Source organism: Temnothorax nylanderi, unplaced genomic scaffold (genome assembly GCF_030848795.1).
Source record: "Temnothorax nylanderi isolate EJ_2023f unplaced genomic scaffold, tnyl_v1.0 TNYL_tig0031_pilon, whole genome shotgun sequence".
Lineage (NCBI taxonomy): Eukaryota > Metazoa > Arthropoda > Insecta > Hymenoptera > Formicidae > Temnothorax > Temnothorax nylanderi.
The window spans coordinates 892,087-914,385 of NW_027249093.1; the positions used below are offsets into that span (position 1 = coordinate 892,087).

The window sequence follows — 22,299 nt, forward strand, 5'->3', positions numbered from 1 at the left end:
TCTCGCTGCCGTGGGAAAATTTTAATTCACTACTCGCTGCATCCGAACACGTTGCGCGCCCGTAAATAATAGTGAAACGCGCAACAACAGCACCGCTAACAATTACATGACGACCGTTTTTATTTCGCCCATCGGAAATAAGACGAGATCTATACTAATCTATAGCGATAACGACGAACACACCTTTGGATTTTTCGAAAGTAATACTTATTTTTCTTTTCTATTAACGGCTTTTTGTGTCACGATATGAATAATTTTTGTGCAGTTAAAATCATCGTCCTTTTATCTATGAAAAGATTCTTTTTATTACAAGCAAAAATATAAAAATTCAGGTGTTCTACTATGAAGGCTTTTTATACTATATTATTGAATGGTTTCATGTCAGAGAAATTATCGTCTTTTTATGCAAAAACAGATTTCATCTATTATAAATAAAAATGTACCTATTTGTAAAAATGATATTAATAAAACATTGACTTCAACACCTGGCCTTTTATATCGCGGTATTATTGAACAGTTTTTATGCAAGAGAAATTATTTATCCTCTTTCACGAATAAACATTCTTGTTATAAATAAACACGTATGAAAATTAAACTGTTAATTTTCTTCTACGAACGGTCTTGCAGATCACGAAATTATTGAGTAATTTTATGGAAAAGAGACCATTGATTTTCTGTCTGTTAAAAACATTTCTTTCATTAAAATTAAAAGTATATTTATAAAAGTAAAATTTTCTAAAATCTTCGGAAAAGATGTAATAAGAATTTGCGTTGCAATTTACGTTGTTTTGTAAAAATCAGGTTTAAAGAAATTACTGATTACTTTTTTGTAAAGTATATAGCTTTCTAATTTTTAAACTCTTGTACATCAGATAAATTGATTTAAAAATACTATACTAAATGTTTTATATTTGTCAGAGGAAAGCAATCAAGAAAAGACCTAGTGGCGCCATCAATTAATGATAAAGAAAAGTTTCTATCAAAATGTCTGCCATTACTAACAATATCTTCAAGCGGTACATTCGTAGTTCGATCTTAATTTATCCAAAATCATATCACGTATATAAATTAAAACATCGATATTTGTTCATTTCAAAACGTAGAATAATCAACCATTCATCATGATAAAAACAAGATATGAGTTACACTACTTTCTGAAATAATTAGTTATTTACTCGTTCATGTTCTTTCATTGAAGCATTAAAAAACATACAGAGATTACGTAAAAAAAACTCACTAGAAATATACGTTAGACATCATTAAACATTTGCACAAAGTTCAATTTGTCTAAATATTAACAAGCAAATTTAACAAACTTTACACAATTGGGACATCTGTAACATTTTCTCATTTAAGGAGATCAAAGTATTAGGATAAGAAGGTTCTAAGAGACGAGACATTTTATTATAGTATGCAAAATTAATTCGTTTATTCATCAAAACTCGGTACGCAAGAGATTTCCATGTGCGAATAAATAAAATTAAAAACTCCTGTAATAGAATTTATTATAAAAAAATTATTAAATAATCTAATACAACGCGAATGCAGAAATCACAATTGCAGAATCAGACATCTCCGCCCCTAAGTCGAAGTACAAGGTGAAGTGTCGATTCTTTCTGGATATTGTAATCGGACAAAGTCCGTCCGTCCTCAAGTTGCTTGCCCGCGAAAATTAACCTTTGCTGATCGGGAGGAATGCCCTCTTTGTCTTGAATTTTAGCCTTGACGTTCTCGATCGTGTCCGAAGCCTCGACCTCCAGTGTGATTGTTTTACCGGTGAGAGTTTTGACGAAAATCTGCATACCGCCGCGAAGCCTCAAGACCAAATGCAGGGTGGATTCTTTCTGAATGTTATAATCTGAAAGCGTGCGGCCGTCCTCGAGTTGCTTTCCGGCGAAGATCAACCTCTGCTGATCCGGGGGGATTCCTTCCTTGTCCTGAATTTTAGCTTTGACATTCTCGATCGTGTCGGATGCCTCGACTTCCAGTGTGATGGTCTTTCCTGTCAAGGTTTTTACGAAAATCTGCATACCACCACGTAGACGGAGAACCAAATGCAAAGTTGATTCTTTCTGAATGTTGTAATCTGAAAGCGTGCGGCCGTCCTCGAGTTGCTTTCCGGCGAAAATTAACCTCTGCTGATCCGGGGGGATTCCTTCCTTGTCCTGAATTTTGGCCTTGACATTCTCGATCGTGTCGGAAGCCTCGACTTCCAGTGTGATGGTCTTCCCTGTCAAGGTTTTGACGAAAATCTGCATACCACCACGCAGACGGAGAACCAAATGCAAAGTTGATTCCTTCTGAATGTTGTAATCAGAAAGTGTGCGACCGTCTTCGAGCTGTTTTCCGGCGAAGATTAACCTCTGTTGATCCGGAGGGATTCCTTCCTTGTCCTGAATTTTGGCTTTGACGTTTTCGATCGTATCTGATGCTTCGACTTCCAATGTGATCGTTTTACCGGTGAGCGTCTTGACAAAAATTTGCATACCACCACGTAGACGAAGAACCAAATGCAACGTGGATTCCTTCTGAATATTATAATCGGAAAGTGTGCGACCGTCTTCGAGCTGTTTTCCGGCGAAGATCAACCTCTGCTGATCGGGAGGGATTCCTTCCTTGTCCTGAATTTTGGCCTTGACGTTCTCGATTGTGTCAGAAGCTTCAACTTCCAATGTAATAGTCTTTCCCGTCAGGGTTTTGACGAAAATCTGCATTCCACCACGTAGACGAAGAACCAAATGCAAGGTCGATTCCTTCTGAATGTTATAGTCGGAGAGTGTACGGCCGTCTTCAAGCTGCTTTCCGGCGAAGATCAACCTCTGCTGATCCGGGGGGATTCCTTCCTTGTCCTGAATTTTAGCTTTGACATTCTCGATCGTGTCGGATGCCTCGACTTCCAGTGTGATGGTCTTTCCTGTCAAGGTTTTTACGAAAATCTGCATACCACCACGTAGACGGAGAACCAAATGCAAAGTTGATTCTTTCTGGATGTTGTAATCGGATAGTGTGCGACCATCTTCGAGCTGCTTTCCGGCGAAGATTAACCTCTGCTGATCGGGAGGGATTCCTTCCTTGTCCTGAATCTTCGCCTTGACATTCTCGATCGTGTCCGAAGCCTCGACCTCCAAAGTGATGGTCTTTCCCGTCAGGGTTTTGACGAAGATCTGCATCCCACCACGCAGTCTGAGAACCAAGTGGAGAGTGGATTCCTTCTGGATATTGTAGTCGGACAAGGTGCGTCCGTCCTCAAGCTGCTTTCCAGCGAAGATCAGGCGCTGCTGGTCAGGCGGGATACCTTCCTTATCCTGAATCTTCGCCTTTACGTTCTCGATCGTGTCCGAAGCCTCGACCTCCAAAGTGATGGTCTTTCCCGTCAGGGTTTTGACGAAGATCTGCATCCCACCACGCAGTCTGAGAACCAAGTGGAGAGTGGATTCCTTCTGGATATTATAGTCGGACAAGGTACGTCCGTCCTCAAGCTGCTTTCCAGCGAAGATCAGGCGCTGTTGGTCAGGCGGGATACCTTCCTTATCCTGAATCTTCGCCTTCACGTTCTCGATGGTGTCGGAAGCCTCGACCTCGAGAGTGATGGTCTTTCCGGTCAACGTCTTTACGAAGATCTGCATGGTGCTCTGTAATAAAAATTTCACGTTAGAAGATTGTCTCTTGAATATCGTATACGAAAATGAAACCTTTCAATCAGTTCGATTATAGTTATTTACGAAATAAGGACACGGACAAAGTCAAATCACAGAGCCAGACAGGCCCAACAGGGGATGAACCGTGTTCACCTTCGTGGATAAGAAACCGTATAAAAGAACTATATAAAGCGAAGAAAATCGCCTGCTAGCAGCTCAAAACTGCTTACATGACGCAGTGAAATCAACGGCCGCCATTTTGTCGGTCGTCTGGATTGCCAGGATTAACGAGCACTCGACGCCATGTTTCGTACCATTTTACAGTTCGGCAAAAACGCGTAATAACAGGTAATATTGGAATGATCTCAAGGTTTTTCACGCGTTTTCTACATTTCTTCTGACGCCGATGTAGATACTACTCGACTATTCGACCGAATCTCCGGAATGTACCGTCCAATAAAATATGCTAATTGAAGTGATCCCACAATCCGCTCCGCCTAGCAACAGGCCCGAAACAACGATCGATATTGCGCACACCTGGAAATGACTCATTCGTGGCGAAAGCGTGACTCTTGTTAAACGCGGCGTATCGACGGCTCGTCGAGAATATTCCACGATGATTATTAATATTATTATCTATACCTCGTTTGCGCGAATAAAGAATACTGAATTCTTGGTTAAGAGCGAAGATTCGAGAGCTAAGAATTTGTATCGGGGAGTATAAAAAAAAGCGTACCTTTTGTTCGAAAGCTTCTCGCTTGTCTTTCTCGTCTGTATTTCACGTAGGACGACTTGAGAAGAACAGTCTTGGAAACACACGTATTTCTTCACTCGAGCTCACCGAAACTAATGGAGCGGCGATCGATGCGCACCTCGCTTTTATACCAAGCGTGTGACGCGCGTGACGTATGACTCGATCCGCGCGTCCGATTGGCCGAGCTGCGTTGAAGACGCCGCCGATTGGCTCGTCGGTCGCGCACGTCACTGGTCGGCGTGACGTGCATTTTGCGGAGCTCGTATCGACTTGGTAACAAAGAACGCTCCAGAACGTTCTGCCCTGATGCTCGTGCTATATATGCGTGCATACAGAGCGTGATAAAATTAATCGTTACTCATTACTCATTTCGAGTAGCGAATATATTTTTTACAAAATATGAAAGAATTCGTATATTTAAAATGAATGTACATATGTACACCAGAAATAATAATTCGATCATTAATAAATAATTCAATTATTGATATGCAAATTTTACTGATAATTCAGAAAGCTTTTGACTGCGCGCATAATTCTAAGATTGATTCGATTTAATACTTCGAGGATCGGATGATCGTATGAGATGAGCGCGAACGAATTGCTACGTGAATATAGCACGTGTAAGAAAATGCTGAGAGCAAGAAATTGCGACCGCTTGTCAGAGATACAATATTTATGATAATTTAGAAAATTTTAATTAGTAGCTGTTTATAAAGATAGATTCACAAAGGAAATGAGGCGACTAATTTTGCGACATCCTGTACACGCATCTGCTCCCATTTATCGAAACCGTTATAATTTCCTGCTTGAGCTCAGCTTTCCAAAACTATTCTCAGATTCATCGTCAACGATACCTCTCAACACCGTAAATGAGGCCATTATATAATCACGCGAAATGATGCAATTCTTTAAATATTGTATAAGCTGATTATATAAAAATAAGTCCTCGATTGAGAAGTCATTTGCAACTGAATATGATAAATTATTCCTTTGACGATAATGCTCAGGAAGTTTCGATGAATTCCGGGATGTTCGTGCTGTTTGGCTGCTTCATCGGGGGAAGGGAAGGGTATTTTCGGTTTTCACTTTATACATCGGACGTGTTGGTCATGAGGTCGCAAACAGACGTCGCAAAATTAAATTCGCAGAACTGCCGAGTCACAAGCGCAACGTCGCAGTTCCAATGACTCGGAAAACTGACGCAACACTATCGCGCACGGAAATAAGGTAGATAACGCGTTAATCGATCATATGTATATCGTTCTCTTCGAAGAACGTGCCTATCATTGTTTCAATGATAAAAAAAAACTGCGTCTCAAGCAATTTTCATTTCTCTTTTCTAATGAAATTATCGTATGACGATCAGCGGAGAACATAAAAGCGCGTATACTTAAAGATACTTCAGGTTCGAAAAATGTCTGATAAATCGCGGATATGTTGACCTTTATTCTCAAACTTAGATTACTCATCACTTGAATTTTTCGTAAACAAAACATCGAAGTTGGAAAGGAAAGGAATACCAAGGAAACTGGTATATTAATTCTTGCAGGCAGAAGTATCAGTAAGCTCACAGTTGCGCCGTACACATGTTCGTTTTATTCAATGATCAAAAATATAGAACAGAAAATCTACACAAGTCAGAAGAAATTCACTTAAATGGAGGGACAGTTGTCTGAAAGTTGAAAGGTTCAAGTCTCAACTCGACTGGGGTCGCTTAAAACTCTGCAAATAAAACCAACTGATTTAGTTTGTTTAGAAAAAAAAAAAAAGAACGTTAACACGTGCACTTGCTCCGCGTCGGGTATCATCATCAAAGCGTCCAAATTGTCGAGTTATAAATATCTTCGTCGCTATTTTCTGCGTGAGTCACGTACGTGACAATAGCATACATCGTAATGCATCGTAAATGGTTGTCACTTTGTGCAGAAGTGAGAAAGAGAGAATAAGGATATAGTATTTTCTACACGTACTTACTACACACACAACATACACACGAAATCTCAATACGATCTATTGCCTACCCTTAAACTTCAAACTTATAAATGTTCGTCGTATTTTACCACTCGTTCGTTCAGATTCTTCCTGCTCGTATATCCGCCGTAACCGAGATGTGAATCTGGAGGACCATCCAGATTCAGTAAACGCGTCCGTCAGTTTCATCGATACAAATCTAATATCAGAACTAATCGCATCACATTCGTCTGAGAAAATTAGCCAAGTCAATCGAAGCATTGTCTAACATAGCACTATCTTCTTTTTGTGACACGCTTATTACATGATGTTGAATACATCGTGAGGGGGAAAAAAAAACGATTATCATTGCCATGAAGTAAACAATTCGCGATAGAGACGTAGAGACAAATAGCGCCCGTTACTCGACAAACGTGTCTCATATCTGCATATAACTTTTTCTTTCCCAGATTACGCGTATTCCTAAAAGTCATGACAAGCACCAGCCTAGCGTTGTCCTTATCCGAAGATGTCTCTCTTCCTAAACAAGCAACTGACACGGCGGGAAAAAAAACTGCTTCCTTATGCCTAGATAAGTTAATAGATAATTCGTATATCGCGGTACGAATCTTTTGGTAGATCTTCTACTTGGAGTCTGTCTCCATTTTGATCTCCTCCGCCTTTTTGTCCTTCTTCGAAGCCTCGCTGTCCGTGCCCTCTCCGTTGCTGTTATCGCGTCTTCGCTTTCGGGCAAATCGTCCCTTGAATTTCGGCGGCGGTAGTTGCTCCATACCTAGGACTTTATGAATCTGGCGGAACGCCACTAATCGCAACGCGTGCTGCGCGGACGCGGTAATATCTTCTCTCTGTTGAGACGTCATGTTTCCTATCGCGTCAACTGGCTCCTTCTCGCATGGATCGGATAAGCCTGAAGCGAAAACACATTTATGAATCAACACTTGATTCTCGCACATTATTTTTAGATCAATAATATAGCTACAATTTAGATCAGTTTGCCGTATCATCTGCGCGTATCGCGGAATGTATGATTATGATACACGAGAACAAAATACTTGTACTCGAAATCAAAAACCACCTCCACAATACGCTCAGTCTCGTCATCTTTTTCATCATTTCAAGATAGAAAATTAGTTAAAATATCGAAACGACAAAATAGATTTTAAAAAGTTACCTGGACTACCCGGTAGCAATATTCCTCCAGCTACACATTCCAGAAGTCTTCTCAAGGCTTCACCGGGACTAAGAAGACCTCCTGCGGTGCTAATCACCTTCTCAGTCAATAATTCCAATGCCTATATGCATCAAAAAGCGTGTTATTGAGGGTCGAGAAATCGAGATGACATAAGGAGAGATAACACGTTGTATACTAACCCAAGAATTCAACGGACCCCATGTTGGCACACGATTGCACAGGTCGCGCATTATACGGATAACCATAACGCAGCTCTGCAGCGAGGTAGCTCTAGCCTGTTGAACAGGATTAACATTAAAAAAACTACGATTTAATATACGCACTAGATGCACTGGCTCTTCTGGAGACGGCCTAAACTACCCTTCGATTGCTTTGTGTGGGCTTTAGCTATCCTCCCAGCCTCGTGCCTAATGCCCCTAATAGTATTAGCCCATATCAATATTACCGGGTGTTTATCGATCACTTTTTCCTAAGACGTTAGTACCTATCGCAATAATTAAAAAAAAAGCTAGAGCTCATATCTCAAGGAAAGTGTGCATATATGTATATATCAGTGAGCAACTCTAGGACTCGACTCGACTCGATTCTAATCTACAGAAACACCCGGTACACTTATGACTCGCTACTGTGTGTTTGTGCTTGTCTGTCTCTTTAATCTCCAAAGCTGTGCAGTTAACGCACATAAATTGTTATAAATACAAAAATGGAACGAAATACATAAATCTCACAAAAGCTGAGTACTGACGCTACATGTTCGATTTGCTTTCAAGTTAAGACAGACCTAGAACAGACGCAGCCTAGGCTACAACGCATTAAGGACGATCCAGAATAATGAATTTATGCTTGATCGTGAAGCAATCGAGCGGTCTGCGTTAGTAAAGAAAATAAAGTAAATCACATTCATTCTAGGGAGACAAATTAATTATACTCGAATTGCGAACGTCTCGCAGAACAGTTCCTATTATTCTGGATGTTGGAGATTCAAAGCGAAGCAGATGTAAATGCATCTAGCAGCATTCGCACGTGACTGTCGAGATAAACATTTACATGTTGCTTACTTGCGAGATTTCTTGCCTGATAATATATCTGACCGCATGTTCGATGTGCGATTAACTTTCTCTCCCACGTACGGACGATGCCACTGTTAACCCATTATTTCGGAACTCGTATTTCGGACCATTCTAAATCATAGCAATAAACTCGACAGTCCGAAACGTAAACGTAAAATCTAAATATTCCGAAGAGAATACAGTGGGCAAAGCCGACTGGCGTGTGTTCAAAAAATTCAGCGGATATATGGAAACGGCGAACATCGAACGTGATCAAATAAGCAATTCAGACAGAAAACGTGTCGACGGACGGGTCGGTTAATGATAAAAAAATAAAACCGCCACAAGGCTGGAAGTTTCTAAGACTGCTTTCTTCTCTTTTTCTTTCTTTCTTTTTTTGTTTGCTTTGTTTTGACTCGAGAGAATGCTTTAAGAGAGAGAGAGAGAGAAAGGACAACTTGCACGCGTCTCGCGTTTTGTCAGGAGAAAATAAAAGAAAATGCTTCGTTACATAGCGCCAAGCAAGAATGTGGCACCGACAATTCGAGTTTTCTTGAACTGAGAGTTGATGGATTCAAACCTGAAACCACTTGGCATGCCTGAGTGCAGCTAAAGCCTCCAAACACTTAGCCTTGGGAAGTACATCTGGTGGGTCTGGTTTCGTCACGGTGGGGGCCGCGGGCGTTGTTTGCAGTTGAGCAGCTTCCTGCTGCTGTCCAGCATTATCTGAGATTCCAACAAAGAAAGCACAACACGCTTAGACAACACTTAGAGTGTTTGATCATGCCCAGAGATTTTAGGTATTCCCTCTCTCTATTAATATTCGTTTCAACTTAAGCACCTTTAAATTGTGGGCTATATTCGTGATATAAATGCCAACGTGAAAAAAGAAATATAAGCCTGATCGAATGTAGTACGTTTGCAATGCACCGAGTTCACACCCCCGTTAAAACGTTCTTTCTCGGATGGTTTCTCTTTTGCCGCTCAAGAACGTCCGACGATTCCTATCAGCATCGGTAGTGTCACCTCTATCCGCTTAAAAGGTAGGTAGCACCGATGCCGATAGAACGGTCGGTTAAGATTCAGAGGTACGTAATGCACATCGCAGAATGTGCGTACAGCATTCGATAACAGTTAAGAGGGATTTTCTGTTCTTTTTTTATGCATGATCAAAAAGTCCATAGTTTTAAGATTGCCTCAGCGTTGTTTCCTCCTATCGCAAGCGTGTCCACGTTCAATGAAATCTCTCGTTAAGTATCGTTCGTCGATGGAGACTCTAGCCTCGAATATTCATTCTCGAGAAAGTATCACAAATCGCTACTGTAAATAAAATAACGCGTGACAATGGAGACTGGTATCTACCCGCATCATATTTTACGCTCTCCTTTCTGTGAGTTTTATCTCAATAACGTTCGAGTATTGCTTTGCGATATACTCTTGACAGTCGAAAATGAATTCTACAAAGAGGACTCTGTCGTGGACACACTAATAAGACACGCAGCTATATCGAAGAGGAAATTAACTTTATGTTAGAGCGTATGTACACTGGCAACCGGCGAATCGTCCTTGGCTGCCCCGCATCGTCCTGGTGCTTAAAAAAACTTACAGAAAATCTTCCGGGCCATGAAAAGAACAAACTAAATGTACAAATCGCAGAGTAGATCAAGAAAATGACATGAAAATAAAAGAGGTGCATAATTCCGTAAAAAACCCCGCAATGCTTTCGTAGTTATCCTTTTCTTGGCCACTATAAAAATGCGAAACAATGAAATCACCTGCTGCAGCAGTTGACTTGGGTGTCTCGCGCATCAAGGGGCTGGTGAGCGTCACGCTGACGGTGACCGTGCCACCTGAGACAGTCAAAGCCGCGGATTCCGGATGTTTCCCGACGTTGTAGCTCTCTTCAGGGGCTACAGTCTTTAATTCACCGGGTAAAATCTCCGCAACCTTATTGAGCAATGTCCTATAAAAATGAATAGTCTCTTGTTAAGTTATGATAATAAAGTATATGTGCAATTTCTGTTTACCCCACAAGGAAATCATCTGAAATACCTGGTAGGTTTCTCCGCGCACAAGACCACAAGACAAACATGATTGTCTCCGGATAACAAGAGTCCTTTAGCCAAGTTTCCGACGCGCATAACTCCACGAAGTATCCTAGAATCTTCTTTCTCCTTTTGAAATGAGAATAGGTTCCCGTCGCTTCCATCTTCTTTTTGTGGTGTGGCTGCTGCTTTCTTCTTGTCAGCCTCTTCTTTCTTCACTGCAACTTCGGCGTTCGTCTGCGGAGTACCGGCTGTTATTGCTGCTGCAGTAGCATTGGCATTGACAGGAGTGTTCTTTTTACCTGCAAACAATGCATCCGTGTTAATCTATAAAGTAAAAGTTTGCGAAAAATTAATGAAATAAAAGTACTCACCAGCTTCAGCTAAAGCATCCGACACAAACTTCAATGCCTTCTCGGTATGGGAAACTATTTTCTGGACTGCCAATAGTTCTTGTTCCTTAGGATAAATAGTTGTATGATGCGCCAATACATGTTTGTCGTCTGACGAATCCGGTCGTCTTTGTGGCCCTGGGTACATGATTATGGGTGGTGGTCCTTGGAACGGACGCGGAATCGGTGGGGCGCCCGGGCCACGTCCGTAACGTCGGTACCATTCATAATATTCACATTCCTCCTCGTAGCGGCGCCTCTCTTCCCAATACATCATCTCCTCGTCCATCATGGGGCCCATAGGACCCAACTGATTGATCTCCTCCCTGCGACGTAGATACTCGTCACGCATTTGTTGCCTACGTAGTTTTTCCTCCAACATTTTGCGCTGCTTAAGGCTCGGTTTCATGTCAACGACCAAATCAGGATTGACTTTCTTCTTATAGGCAAATCTGTGACGGCGGCCCTTCATATGCATGTCTTTGGCATTGGGATCGTTGAACCGACACTCGCATAGTTTACAATTGAAACTTATAATCTTTCCGTCCTCGGATTTATTCTCCTCGATGTATTCCTGGCCAACCGGCTGAATATCCTTCTCATCGACCGCAGCCTCTTCCACAGTTTCTTCAACAGCTGGCTCTTCCGGCTTAAGTTCTACAGTTTGATTTTGGTTCACCGTGCCCAAGTTTCCAGCTGAAACATTTGTAGAAATGCAAATGCGTAAATATAAATTATTTATAAATCTTATAAATGTTCATAAAATACCGCTAGATTTTGATATTTTGTAACATAAAAAAATATTTACTTACAGGCGACAAAGTTGATTTTAGGCGTTGCTGTCACCGTCGGCTTCTTGGTAGCCGCAGCTTTCGCAGCTGCTGCTGGCTTTGGATTCAGAACAGTTGGATCCGCACTTGGTATAGGTTTTCCAAGTTTAGTATGCAGTTTGACGACCTTCTGATGCTTGGCACCCCTGATGTGAGCGGCGTAGGCATCGTTTCCAGTACAGGTTACATCACAAAGCTCACAGCGAAGACTGTTGCCTGCTCCACGCGCCGGCGGCTGTTGCGGCACCTTCAGAGAGGCCTCCTTCTTCTTATGCTTCTGACCCTCCAGATGCTCACGATAGGTCTGTGGCCCGGCGCAGCTGATCTTACAGACATCGCAATAGTGTAGTTGCTGAGGCTTAGGTGGCTGCTTCGGCCGCATTGCCTTCATCCCTCCCCCGCCAGCTCCGAATCCCTTCCGTCCGTAGCCCTGCCAACCTCCAGTCTTCTGGTTAGTGGAATTGCTGTTTGCACTCTGTTGGGCTACATACATAGTCGCAGCGCTATATAGCGCTGCGTCGTAGCCGGAATACGTTGTACTCGCCGTTTCTAAGGGAAATGAAATTGAAACCTCAAACTTTGGAGGGGTCTAAACCATTCGTACTTTAGCGCGGCACAAAACTTTTACTATTACTCATTTCGAGATGCATCGAAAGACCAACTACGAAGACTCCATGACGAAACATCGGGAAACTGGATGTACTCGAAAGTGTTGCTCCACACTTGGGAGCGGACAAAAAGAAATTTCTGACTTCTGCTAAATCCTCGAACCGTTATTACGATCGAGAATGCTAGCAGAGCTTTTGCAAATTTTTGTCTCTTTGTTCATACGTGTCGTGAGAGGATCAATTTCATGTTATTAGTTTCTACGTCACAGTTAGTGGTCAAGAGAGGACCGAAAATATTTAGAGATAAATGCATAAGAGAGACAGTACACTTACTATTTGTCGCGGTTGACGGAGTAGCGGCAGGCGTTGCTGGAGCTGTGTATCCCGACGAATAAGTAGCGCTCTGCGTAGGATTTGATTGCTGGTAAGCTGTACTAGATGCTTGATAGGTCTTAGCTTGCCCAGTGGTGGTGGCTTGTCTGGCAGTGCCAGTATAGGCACTGGTTGTGCTATAAGCAGGTTTTGCAGCCTGGTAGTGTGTTTCAGTAGTAGTGTAAGTTGCTGCAGCAGCCGCTGGTTGCTGGTAGTACGTCTTGGTCGCGTCGTACGTAGCTGCTGGCGCAGCTCGTCCGTAGCCGTAATCGTAAGTCTGAGCTACGGTACCAGGATTAGCAGCTGCAACAAAAACAGTATACTGCAATGACGCAGCTGACGTTATCGCACTCGGAAATAATTATTTTAAGTATTGATGATACACAGTGGAAAAGTGCTGTTTAATTCAGGTATAGGTAATAGAATTATCCTTATTTAGTGTACCAAGCTTCTTTCTCTTTCTCAAAGACAGCCAATTGCTGAAAATACATTGAAACTTGTGGAAGGAAAAGCTTGCGAGTGCAGCTCTACTCGCTACACCTGAATCAGCATTTTCATTTCCCATGGATATTCATCGATGCATATTTATCTAAATCATTGAAAAAAAAAAAAACATTCACGTTTGACAGAAAGAATGGATAAACATTTACATAAAATACGTCTACAATTGGTGTATACTTTTAAATTTATTAAATCCCTCTCCCCCGAAGACTGATCGCCGAGCATGACCAGAGAACCGTGCGGGACTCGAACTCACCTGCGTACGTTGTCCCGGTCGCGGCTGCGGCGGCAGCGGCTTGATAGGTCTCGTAGCCAGTCGCAGCAGCGGCAGCCGGTCGCTGGGTGTACGTGGCAGCGGTCGCCGCCGGCGTTACCGCGTATCCCGCCTGCCCGGTCTGATATGCGGCGGCGCTGGTCGCCCTGTTCGTGAAACAAGGTTCAGATAAAATTATCACGGTCGACATGTGGCGGGGTCCGTCGAGCGTCCGCGCGAGGAGTTGCGACGCGCGACGGTGACGCGGACGGCAATACGCCGTCGGGGAATTATATCGGGAGTGAATTTTTCCCCGGGGAAAAGACGCTCGATGGAGACGCTAAATCTCTCGGCGGCGAGTGTAATGGCCGCCGAGCCGGCTGGGCCTCTCAGGCGGCGTGCCGTCGTCGGGAACGCGACCGGTTTCTCATCGCCGCCGCGGACGCGCGCGTCCGCGGCCGCGAATCCTCGCGCGGCTTAACACTAGGTACTTAGCGATAATGATAATGCAGGCGATTTCGTACCCATATTGCGTCCCGCCGTGGGTAAAGCCGAAATAATTGTTCTGAGCCATCCTTCCTCGCGGAGAGAATCTCGGAAAGAAGGACAATGGAGGAAGTCGTAGGGCGTGCCACGAGCGTACTCGATAGGACGGAACGGCGGCGGCGCTGGCGCGGCGCGCGCGCGCCGATTGGCCGGCCGGCAGCGACCGGCGCGACCTCAGCGGCCGTTTCCGCGTCAGGGCCGGCGCCGGCGCGCGGCCCGAGCTGCACTTCCGCGCGAATATACAACGCGCCCGCGCGGTTCTACACCTGTCGTCGCCGGGCGCGCGCTACTTGCCACCCGTTGTCCGTCGTCCTCGCCGAGAGCGAGGCTATGCGTCGCGCGAGATAAGATGAACGGCACGGACGGAAAGGATGACGAGAAAGAGAGAGAGCGGGCAGCGCGGGGAGAAACGACCGGGCCAGACGGTTATGCGGTCTTATTCGAGCCTGACAAAACTTACTGCGTGTCTCTCGGCTATTCTCCGGGATGCCGGGAGGTAGGCGGAGAGCGTGGATAGTGCGGGGAGCCCGCCTCCGATAATAATCTCGCGGCTGGTCGCGCGACGCGGCGCATCGAATAGATCGAATATACGTACGGCGTGCACGTGGGAGAGGGCTCGACAAGCTCGCCGGTGAGGGAACGTGCGTGCGTGTGCGTTCTTTGGCGTGTGCGTATACGATACACGCCGCGCTCTCCAGCGCTCTCGTTTGTTCGCCGTGCCGTATGGCGTGCCCGAAGGCGCGAAGCGAGCGCCGAAGAAGCTCCGACCCGCCTCCGACTTTCCTCCCCCGCGACGCCCTCTGTCGGCCGCGAGGCCTCGCCGGCCGTCGCCGGTGTCGCGCAGCCCAGCTGCCATCTAGCGACGTACACCGGAACGATCGACGATCGACGTCGTCGCGTTTTTACTGCGCGGGCTCGCGGAACGTTGCATGATAACCGCGCGTGAAATTGCAGCCTTCAGTAATCTCGATTAGCTTCGACCGCGTCGTTGCTTTTATTCGCGTGTGCTGTGCGAGGGATTTATGTGAGAGCTGACTTCCGGCGTATGCCTCGCGAATACTTGGCGAGACGCCAATTAGATACGACGGCGATTGCTAATTCTGTCGCGACCGGCGACTGGGAATTAATTAGAACATACGCCGATTTTTCGACTCACTATTTTCTGTATTTCACTGGCCGATCTCGCGATGCCGACTAAGATGCGTCTGACGTCTCTCTTTTTATTACTGAATTACTTGTCGTTAGTCGCATGTAGGAATATCGTGCTGATTGTTACCGACGATCAAGACTCCGTTCTGGACGGCATGGTAGCGTCTTCAACTTCGTTTCCTTCAAACTACTTAAATAAAAAATAAATAAATAAAAACTTATTCTAATATATTGACAAGTTTGTTTGAGATGCAAGAAATTATATAAAATAAGATTCCAATTACTTTGATTGAGAAAAAAAAAGAAAATGTGTACTTTTCGGATGTTTATGTCCGGTTCTGATTTATTCGTAATGTTTTAATTTATATAATTTATAATTTTAATTTTAATTTATAATTTTAGACGCCAATGACGAATACTCTGAATCTGGTAGGACGTCAGGGTGCCACGTTTACTAATTGCGTAAGTTTAATTTCAATAAATTGATAATTATCTCATCGTTTCCGGCTAGGTACTCAAAGAGCGAAAAATTCGCTGTTCAGTTTGTAGCTTCGCCGATTTGTTGCCCCAATCGCGCGTCCATTCTGACCGGACGGTACCAGCATAATCATCTAACGGTGAACAATTCTATCGCCGGTGGTTGTAGTAGCGCCCAATGGCAACGATCACGGGAGCCGGCAACGTTCGCCGCCCTTCTGCGAAACGTCGCCGGATACACGACGTTTTACGCAGGGAAATACCTGAACCAGGTAGACATCTCTTCGACGATCGCTCGAATCGACTGAAGACAATTTATTTCCGCGAACAATTTATATCAAAAACGATTTTGTTTGAATTTTACAAAAGGAGTTTTTATTTATTTAGAAATTTGGGGTAGAACTTTGAAGTAAAAAAATTAAACTTAAAAATTTTTGCTATTCTACGATTACTATTTGTAAAAAATTCAATTTTTTTCTACAAATATTATTTGTGATTAAAGCGAATAAAATAAAATAAATGTGCAAACAGTATGGAAACAGGAAAGTCGGCGGCGCAGCTCATGTACCAATGGGATGGGATTGGTGGGCCGGCCTTATAGGAAACTCGAAGTATTACGATTATTCGTTATCCATAAACGGTACCGAGAGAAAGTACGGTGACAGCCCGAGCGATTACCTTACCGACGTGATTGTGAGTATTCGGAAACGCTCGATATACAACCGAGAGCAAAAATCTTGGTCGGAGCTAGTAAAACTGCATTTCTACCGATTTCTTTTTTTTCCATTTCTTTGAATAGCCTATTAAAGAATTGCTTTACCGAGCCTTTTTGCTTTGTTGTTTGTTAAAAGAAAATTGAATACTTTGAATCGAAAAGCATTTTTGCTTTTTATCGTGCGCGAGAATTTCAAAATTTTTTCATCCTTTATTACAATTTGAACTCGTGTCGCGTAGAATTTGCTTGTTAATAGAAAAAAATATAAAAAAGCCATGTATATGTATTCCAGAGTAATCTGGCTGTAGATTTTATCAAAGGGTATTCCGGCAATCAACCCTTCCTCATGGTGTTGGCACCGCCAGCTCCTCATGCGCCATTCACACCTGCCGATAGACACAACGGCAAATACAACGGCACGAAGGCGAAGAGAACGCCGAATTTTAATATCCCCGTGCATCAGGTTACGATTATGTCGAATTTTTCTCGAAATAATTCGGACCTCTAAAGATTCCCCGTTTTAGACAGCCCGTATAATTCGTATCAAGACGGAATTCTATTTATGATCTTATACGCCGTGTATTACGGAGAATAATTGAAAAATCAGGACGCTCACATGTGTAAAATACATATTAAGACACTCACATATTAATCCTCGAAAGGCGGACGCCGGATCACTTCTAACTTCTAATCCGTAATAAAGTTTCTCTTGTCTGTGTTGCAAAACAAATTTTTACATGAGAATGTTATTTACTTGTTACTCACTTATTTGTTTTTTTTTATGTTTAGAGCGCAAGCCTCCTTGAACTTACAGTCTAAACTAAACAAAATAGAGTCAAGGCATAGGTCACGAGTGATTCGGCATCTGCCTCCGGGGGATTAAAATACACGGTATATAGAATTATAAATAGAATTTCTATTCCGAAATTTGACGCAAATATAGATTATCTAAGGTTGGTTTTATTCTTTAAAAAAATAGGACAAACATTGGCTAGTTAGAGAAAGTCCAACCCCTTTGCCAGACAATATATTGCCAAAATTAGACAAGATATACAGGAGGAGATGGGAAAGTTTGTTAGCGGTAGACGAGCTCGTTAAGAACATACACGACTTATTGGAGGAGCGGAGTCTCTTGGATGACACATACTTTATTTACACCTCTGATAATGGATATCACATTGGTAGGTGATTTATAACGATGCATCCGATAATGTTAAATGTTAGGCACAAACGCACGGAAGCGCACTGATCATTAGGGAATAAAGAACCGCTGAATTCGCCAGAACCTTTTTTTTATAGTCGCTCCAACATCGAAAGATCCTCCAGAAAATTAAAATAATTCAATACCAAATAATTATGATAAATAAATTGTTTATTCAATTGTCGTAATGACCACTCTATCATTTACACGACGAGATGATTTCGCGCTTTTGTCGTGTTTCCAGTCGATAATGCCATCCTAAATTTTCATCGTTAATTTTGAGAGCTCGATACATAATATATATTTTTTTAATTACACTCTTGTCTTGTGTTAATAAATATTGGAAATTGTATTATTTTATACTTGTGGATTTACTCTACACGTTTGTATGAGATGTGTATTATTTACAGGACAGTTCAGCATGCCGATGGATAAGCGTCAACCTTATGAAACAGATATACGAGTCCCATTACTGATATCCGGCCCAGGAATCGAGCCGTCTACGATTTCCGCGCCAGTCAGCAGCGTAGATATCTTCGCCACGCTTTTAAACATAGCTGGCGTGGAGTATCCATCGGACGGCACGACATTATTTAATGCAAATCGTAATTTATCTGGAGATCGCACCGTTTTGATAGAATACAGAGGAGAGAGGTCCAACAAGCCGTCGTCGTCCGGTTGTCCAAGCGATAGCGATTTGAATGTCACGGCAAGTCTCTGAGGTATTTCATTTCTTTAAAATTTGTTCATCTGAATTCCTACGTTAATTGCGTTGTATGCCTTTTTAGTTATGCGCGAAAGAAATGGCGTGCAAGTGTCAAGACGCCGCGAACAACACGTTCAGTTGCATTCGTCGCGTTTCGTCGAATTTCAACAACGTCTTCTGCATCTTCGAAGACGATCAGGTATCGCGTTCTTTTAACACTTGAGAGCGTTTCGCGCGCTATTTTTATTATCTTCCTATAATTTTTATTATCTTCCTATAATTGTTATTATCTTCCTCAGAGATTCGTTGAAGCTTACGATATGAATGTCGACGAGTACCAAATGGCAAATATCGGATATACCATGAAGAAAGGATTGAGACATAGATTCAGGAAACGTCTCAAGAGAATGGTGGTGTGTCAGGATGCGCAATGCGTTTTCACAGGACCGGACAGTGAGTCTTAATAATATACATTTATTATTCTCTACCGTTATTACTTTTATATACATTATTTTTGTATATCGTCATAAGTGTTATCAAATATAATAAAGTATTTTAAATCAACATATCCCATTAAAAGAAATGACGCTTTAAGATATATGTGAATTTATTTCTGTTTTCGACTAAATTGTTTCATCTCTTGTACATTATGTTTTCTTATGTCAAGAAGTTAGCTTTTGAGATTTAAAATTGCAACTTATTTTAATCGAAATAACCTTTTCCGAAAAGCGCGAAATTAAATCGGATTTAGTTCTTGTTATATCTTTTATGGAAAATAATTCTGATGATTTTTGCACTAATAGCTATGGTGATTTTACAAGTGTATTTTAACTTTTGTCTTCGGACTCGACGAAATAAGTCGACGGAGGGTGGGAAGAAATGTCGTGATAAATAGCTAAGAATACAGAACTCATACTAAGTGCGGGTGAATGCGGTCGCGATTATTGTCCACCCGAGCTGCCGGGCGAGTGATGCTGCTCATCTTGATGTTGCGCAGCTTGCTGCTGTTGTTGACAGTGCGACTGTTCGAGTGTTTCCTGCTTAATCTCGGTAGATTGAGACGCGCTGGTGTTTTGCATAGATGGTGGAGGCATGGCTTGCTTATTTGGACTTTTATCGTCAGAGGAACTGCTACCGGACACACTTGAATTTAACAGTGTTACCTTCGCCTCACCGGTTTTCTCGTATTCTTCGATATTTAGGGTAGTACTTGGCGGATTATTAAAATTGTAAGGGCTATCTATGTTACGGTGCCGTTCTTTAAATAACTCATTTCGGAACCAATGTTTTATGACTTTAGATGACAGACCGCTCTGACTGGCCATTTCTAAGATTTGTTCTTCGCCAGGAGAATTATTAATGTTATCGAAATGTTCACGTAGTATTTTTAGCTGCTCATCAGTCTTACGTGTGCGCGCTCGTTTCTGCGATGCAGCTGGATTTGCCTGAAAGATCAAAAAAATCTCCCGCTAATTAATACGATTGACATTCGACGATTGATAAATCCCGCTATACATCTCTGAATCCTGTTTATACATAAATAAATAAATAAATAAATATGAAATAGATAGATAATTCTCTCAACTTGTCTTCCGCGTATAAACAAATCAAGACAAACTTTCTTTTAAATTTGTCTTAATTTTTGTCATGATTTTATCTCTCACCGTGATTATTGGCTATTAATATGTTATTTACATATCAACACTATTTTGTATTACTACTGTCACGTTCGATATTCTTGTAATCATTTGTATTTCTTATCAAAAGCTCGTTTTCATCAATGAGTAAATAGATACATAAATAATTAAATATTAAGTTAAAATTGTGACACAGGCATTCTACTTACCGCTGCCGCTGCTTGCTGCTGTTGAAGGGCAAGATGCTGCTTGGCAAGAAGATCTGCTTGATCAATCGGTGGATATGCAGTAGTGGCACCATCATACGGTGGTGGCGGTAGCATCATTGGCACTAGAGGTGGTTGCAGATTCATGGCGGCTAAAGCGGGCACGTTTAATCCCAATGGTAATCCCATCATTCCCATAATCAATCCTGGATATTGTTGTAACTGCTGCTGCAATTGCGATGCAGCCATTGCAGCATTTAGAGCAGCTTGCATTTCGGTCATCTGTTGCGCGAATAAAAGTTGAGCTTGCTGTTGTTGTTGCTGCAATTGTTGTTGCTGCTGCTGCTGTTGCGACTGTTGTGGAATATGATGCGGATTAGTAGATAGCACAGTCGGCGTCATGGAATCTGTACTCGAAACTGGCGTGTTGCTCAACGCCGGGGTGGTCGCTGGAGTGGTAGATGTAGCTTCCGGTGTTCGGCTAATACATTCTTTGTTCTCGGCATTTTCTTCCTTCTTCTCCACGACACTTTTCTTTTCGTACTCGCTCTTGAACTGTTGAGCGTACTTCTCGAGAAATTCGCGCGGTACGAAGTCGCGATGAACCTCCTCACAATGTGCCTTCAGAACCCAAACGCTGCTGAATTCTTTGTTGCAGTGTTGACAGGTGCTGCGCGTAAGTTCGGGTATCACATCGTCATCCATATGAGTTTCTTCGGTTTCTTCTTCTTTTTCCTGCATGGCTTGAGCTGCGAGAGCTTGCTTCTGTTGTTCCTGCTTTTGTTGCTCTTGCTGCGCTTGAAGGGCGACGGCGGCTTCTTCCTCTTTGCGCTGTCGTCTTTGGTGATTCTCATTGAAATGCATGACGAGATCGAAGCCAAAACTTTCTAATAGACGCTTGTACATCTGCGAGGTCTTGTGTCGTGGCTGGGAGAGAATATCCTGCGTAGTCTGCGAATGTTGCGTAGCTGATTGCATGTGTTGTTGCGGCCCTGGTGTCGTAGATGTAGGAGGTGGCGTCTTAGACGGCGCGGACGAAGCTAATTGCTGCGACGCAGCAAATTGTTGAAATAATACCAATGCCGGGTTATTCAAAATGTTGCATAGCTGCTGATGTGCCGCTAGCTGATCCTGATTGACGAACACACTATTGCAGCGCGAACTGGAAGCCATTCCTCCTGTATTGCCCGTGTTTGTGTTGGCAGGTGGACTATTCGGACTCAGCGGTGGTTGTTCAATCAATGGTCGACCGAGATCTAACTGGCCACTGGCTGCAAGATCTTGCAGTTTACTGGCACGCGTTTGATGAAGAACACTTCTCATATGGATGTACAAAGTGCTGCCTTGGCTGTAAGCGACCTTACATATATTGCATTTGTACGGTTTCTTGTCTTGATCTTGCTGAGAATCGGGCGATTCAGTCGGGCTAGCTGGAGGTACCACCGAGATCAATGTGTTGTTGTTGCCTTGCTCCTGCATTGCTCGTTTCAATTTTTGTAAATGACTTACGCTGTTGTAATGTACCAGAAGGATGTTCTTCTGCGTGAAGCTCTCTTTACAAACGTCGCATTTATATAGTCTATTAGGATCTAAATATTTTTCCATGGGATAAGACATTTTTTCACCTTTACGATGCAGCAAAGTCTTGTTGTGGCCAGTCAGATAGCTTTGACGCGTGAAAGCTACCTTGCATCGGTGACACTTGAATTTTCGACTTGGATCTTGATAGGAATCCTCAGCGATCGTTTGACTGTTTAGATAATCCTCTAGCAGTCGTTGTTCCTTCTGCAATGGAGACGAATCACTGGCATCTCCTCGTCACCTCTACCAGCGTCATCTTCCACATGCAGCTCGCTTGCCAGACCGGCTTGTCTCTTCAACGTTTCTTCCGTTATTGCCTGAAGAAGGGGATGCGCGTGGAGCAAGCTCTGTTTATACTGAGCCATCTCGTCTTCGTGGAGTTTCCAGATCGTGGACAGATTCCAGATGTCTCTGAAGCGCTTGGACTGAACGAAAAGACCGTCCGCACAGGGCACATTTAGTAGCATCTCTAATAG

General features: G+C 43.0%; 3 protein-coding genes across 4 annotated transcripts; 1 reads left to right on the forward strand and 2 right to left on the reverse strand.

Moving 5' to 3' along the window:
• Positions 1-1,399: 1,399 nt before the first annotated feature.
• Ubi-p63e (Polyubiquitin-63E) lies at positions 1,400-4,536 on the reverse strand. The gene is made up of 2 exons (XM_071702706.1): positions 4,375-4,536; positions 1,400-3,632 (listed from the first exon to the last, which is right to left on the reverse strand). Exon 2 carries the CDS (start codon positions 3,624-3,626, stop codon positions 1,566-1,568), a length of 2,061 nt encoding a protein of 686 aa, XP_071558807.1. The 5' UTR covers positions 3,627-3,632; positions 4,375-4,536; the 3' UTR covers positions 1,400-1,565.
• Positions 4,537-5,965: 1,429 nt separating this feature from the next.
• On the reverse strand, positions 5,966-14,277 carry Zn72d (Zinc-finger protein 72D). 2 transcript variants are annotated; one of them, XM_071702704.1, is made up of 11 exons: positions 14,130-14,277; positions 13,609-13,772; positions 12,813-13,154; positions 11,854-12,309; positions 11,024-11,737; positions 10,657-10,951; positions 10,380-10,567; positions 9,185-9,330; positions 7,735-7,830; positions 7,535-7,655; positions 5,966-7,270 (listed from the first exon to the last, which is right to left on the reverse strand). In XM_071702704.1, exons 1-11 carry the CDS (start codon positions 14,177-14,179, stop codon positions 6,987-6,989), a joined length of 2,856 nt encoding a protein of 951 aa, XP_071558805.1. In that variant the 5' UTR covers positions 14,180-14,277; the 3' UTR covers positions 5,966-6,986. The 2 variants fall into 2 exon arrangements, with proteins under 2 accessions (XP_071558805.1, XP_071558803.1); XM_071702702.1 differs by having other exon boundaries at positions 11,854-12,420.
• Positions 14,278-14,666: 389 nt separating this feature from the next.
• LOC139770637 (N-acetylglucosamine-6-sulfatase) lies at positions 14,667-21,563 on the forward strand. Its single transcript, XM_071702709.1, has 10 exons — positions 14,667-15,458; positions 15,703-15,762; positions 15,843-16,049; positions 16,309-16,470; positions 16,785-16,955; positions 17,472-17,673; positions 18,104-18,402; positions 18,482-18,598; positions 18,699-18,852; positions 21,448-21,563. The coding sequence occupies exons 1-10, from the start codon at positions 15,339-15,341 to the stop codon at positions 21,546-21,548; spliced, it is 1,593 nt and encodes a 530-aa protein (XP_071558810.1). The 5' UTR covers positions 14,667-15,338; the 3' UTR covers positions 21,549-21,563.
• Positions 21,564-22,299: the final 736 nt, after the last annotated feature.

Bases quoted from the DNA above. Each gene is read 5' to 3' on its own strand.
- Ubi-p63e (XM_071702706.1), bottom strand. From the start codon at position 3,626: ATGCAGATCTTCGTAAAGACGTTGACCGGAAAGACCATCACTCTCGAG.
- Zn72d (XM_071702702.1), bottom strand. From the start codon at position 14,179: ATGGCTCAGAACAATTATTTCGGCTTTACCCACGGCGGGACGCAATAT. The intron at 10,952-11,023 runs GTGAGTACTTTT...CATTGTTTGCAG, and splicing joins GGATGCTTTAGCTGAAGCTG to GTAAAAAGAACACTCCTGTC. The intron at 7,656-7,734 runs GTTAGTATACAA...TGATGCATATAG, and splicing joins GGGGTCCGTTGAATTCTTGG to GCATTGGAATTATTGACTGA.
- LOC139770637 (XM_071702709.1), top strand. From the start codon at position 15,339: ATGCCGACTAAGATGCGTCTGACGTCTCTCTTTTTATTACTGAATTAC. The intron at 16,050-16,308 runs GTAGACATCTCT...ATGTGCAAACAG, and splicing joins CAGGGAAATACCTGAACCAG to TATGGAAACAGGAAAGTCGG. The intron at 18,853-21,447 runs GTGAGTCTTAAT...TTGTGTTGGCAG, and splicing joins CGTTTTCACAGGACCGGACA to GTGGACTATTCGGACTCAGC.